Source organism: Anoplophora glabripennis, unplaced genomic scaffold (genome assembly GCF_000390285.2).
Source record: "Anoplophora glabripennis isolate ALB-LARVAE unplaced genomic scaffold, Agla_2.0 scaffold159, whole genome shotgun sequence".
Lineage (NCBI taxonomy): Eukaryota > Metazoa > Arthropoda > Insecta > Coleoptera > Cerambycidae > Anoplophora > Anoplophora glabripennis.
In genome coordinates, this window is record NW_019416271.1 from 684,990 (window position 1) to 688,188 (window position 3,199).

General features: G+C 31.5%; 1 protein-coding gene across 1 annotated transcript; it reads left to right on the forward strand.

Annotated features, from left to right (window-relative positions):
- Positions 1–2: 2 nt before the first annotated feature.
- Positions 3–1,036, forward strand: LOC111693162. Its single transcript, XM_023457348.1, has 2 exons — positions 3–287; positions 354–1,036. The coding sequence occupies exons 1-2, from the start codon at positions 3–5 to the stop codon at positions 1,008–1,010; spliced, it is 942 nt and encodes a 313-aa protein (XP_023313116.1). The 3' UTR covers positions 1,011–1,036.
- Positions 1,037–3,199: the final 2,163 nt, after the last annotated feature.

Sequence of the window (3,199 nt, forward strand, 5' to 3'; positions counted from 1 at the left end):
GGATGGATATGAAGAAATGCAAAACTATTACAGAGGATGTAATTTTAGCTTACTTGGCGCAAAAATCTGAAACTGTCAAATCCTCTACCCTGTGGAGCATGTACTCTATGTTGAAAAGTACCATTTTAGTGAAGAAAAATGTAAACATAGCCACTTTCCCAAAGGTAATCGCATTTCTTAAAAGGAAGAATGTTGGTTATAAAGCAAAGAAATCAGAAGTCTTCAGCAGCGAGCAAATCAACAAATTCATTAGAGAAGCAGATAATGAAACATATCTAATGCTAAAGGTAATTTTAACAAAATATTACGATTGTAGGATATAAAAGTATCAACTTAATTTGCTTCATTTTCAGGTAGCAACAATTATTGGGTTAGCCGGTGCGTGTAGACGGGAAGAACTAACAAAAATGTCAATTGATCTAATAAACGACAAAGAAGATATGTTGCTCGTGAAAATACCAGATTCTAAAACACATATTGAGAGAAATTTTGTTGTAATTGGGCAAGAAAACCTGCTGTTGTATAGGCAATATTTATCTTTACGGCCATCCCATACTCCACATAACAGATTATTCGTGAATTACAAAAAAGGAAAATGTTCGATTCAGCCCGTTGGTATCCACAGTTTTGGGAATCTCGGATTAAGAATTGCAGAATTTTTAAATTTACCCAATCCTAAAAATTACACAGGCCATAGCATGCGTCGAACTTCAGCGACGATATTTGCTGATAATGGTGGAAACATCACAAATTTGAAGAGACACGGTGGCTGGAAGTCTACCAATGTCGCTGAAGGATATATAGACAATTCACTAACAAACAAAATTAAAATTGCCAAGACCATTCAAAAATTATCAGATGAAAACAATCAATATGAAACGGAAACTTTACCTTCTTGTTCTGACTACAAAAGGCATTTAAATATACCAAGCATTTCAAACAAATTAAACCCTTTCAATATTAGCAATTGCTCAAATTTTACTATAAATCTTAATATAAATAAGAATTAGAATGTTTCTGTTAGTACCTATCTTCTGTTCGAATTTCAATATTTAATACAAATAAGAATTAAAATGTTCGAAATTTTGTTCTACAAAAAAATATAATAAAGAAATGTGTCTCATTAATTTGTTATTCTACATGGTTGCCGAAAAAATAGTGTACGCAACACGTCCGAAAACAGTTTTTTTGAACTCGCAGACTTCCAGGACTCGCCTACGGCTCGTCCTAGAATTTTGTCAACTCGTCCAAAAAAACAGTATTTTCTGGACTTGTTACGTAAATAACTATTAAAACTAATGAGCGAGGAATGAAAAATATCTAGAGTACTACGGTATAAGTTAAAATGTCTGCATATTATGTTTATAGGAGAGTTTTGACCAGAATTAGTTCGATAAAAAGTCTCATAAAATAGTGCATTTACTCTAAAATCATGTTGTGGTACATGTAAACAGATCAAGACTAATAAATCTGGGGAATCGATAAAATCATTAAGAAGCTTATACAAAAATACTGCTTTGGCGATAATTCTTCGATTCTCCAATGAAGTAATATGATAATGATTTCGTACCATCGTGCTACAATGAAAAGAATACACACCACTCTCCTTGTAGTGTAAATATCGCATAAATCTGTTCTGTATGGCCTCAAGTCGAGACTTATATATGGTATATTGAGGACTCCATACAACAGATGCAAAATTAATTATGCTGTGGACGTGTGCAAAATATACAGACTTAATAGCAAACATCGACCTAAAATTTTTGCAAACTCTGACAATGAAACCAATCATTTTGTTACTTTTTAAAGTTATATAATCAATATGTGAAGAAAACTCATTTTCCTATCAAATACAACCCCAAGATTTTTTATTTCTTCAACTTGATTTAAAATATTCTTATTAAAGTTATAATTATTAGAGTATATATTTTGGTTACCGGTAAAACAAATATATAAACATCTACTTAAATTTAATTGAAGCTTGTTCAATTTACAGTATTCAAAGAAAGAGTTTAAATCTTCCTGGTAGGCAATTGAATTGAAAAGCAAAATGCATAAGAAAACAGTTTGTATGAATATTCGTACCTAATTAGAAAATGGTATTAGAAAATTATGGTAATTCACTTTTTGTTGTATTCATCGAGATAAAAAGAAATCAGTGCCCTCAAAAATCAAAAAAGTGATTGGCATTTTTTTTTCAAAACTATTTCAGTGCCAACCAATACGTACGCCAATGGTTAAGTTGTCTGCATCTTTCTAATCTTTAAATGTGTATTAATTTAAATATTTCTTGCAACCTAAATTTAATTCCTCTATATGAGTTTAAATGTACCAACATTTCTTCCATACATTAGACCTAAGTAAGTTCAATATTTAATTTCATAACTGTGTCACCTAATTGGAGTAGACATTTCAATTTAATTAAATCTAAAATCTATTTTAACAGTATTAACCTAATTTAAACAAATTCAAACAGGGTAACTTATAGTATTGTTGTTTCGCTCAATATCATCAGTTGTGAATTTTGCAAAATTCAAGATGGCGGATAGAAGATGGCCGACCAATTTTCAAAAAATAGATAATAATGATGATTAAATTTTTAAAAACGAATTTTGTACATCTTATCTCGGACTCGTAATCAGTGACCCCGAAAACCTCCGTATAGCAAATTTTGGCGCGAAAGTGTTATGTTTTGAAAATTTAGTCGGCCATCTTGGATCCATCATCTTGAATTTTGTAAAACTGATCTGTGATCAGCATCCCCGTATACCAAATTCAGCACAAATCTGTTATTTTTCGAAAATTCGTGAGATCTGACCTTAATTGACCCGTTTTTTTTTGAGGTTAGAAAAAGAACCATCAATTCTGACAGCGGATTCACGTTCGGCGGGGTCTTAACCATATAAATGAACATTTGAATGTGGAAAATTTTTTTTTTTATTTTTCCTGGCACTTTTTCGTGAATTTTTGCTATTTTTGACCTACTTTTTGAGGTTAGGAAATTCCTTTGATGTGATGGCTCAATTCTGACACCGGATTCGTGATCAGGAGGCAAAAATACAACAGATAACATATGTCGCATGAAACTTTTTTGTGTCTGGAATAAAAAATTCGGTAAGAGGCGGAGGGGAAATTTGTTTTACAAAAAAGGTTGAAAAAAATTTAACAAAAGTCCTCTCATTCCTTAAAATTTAATTGA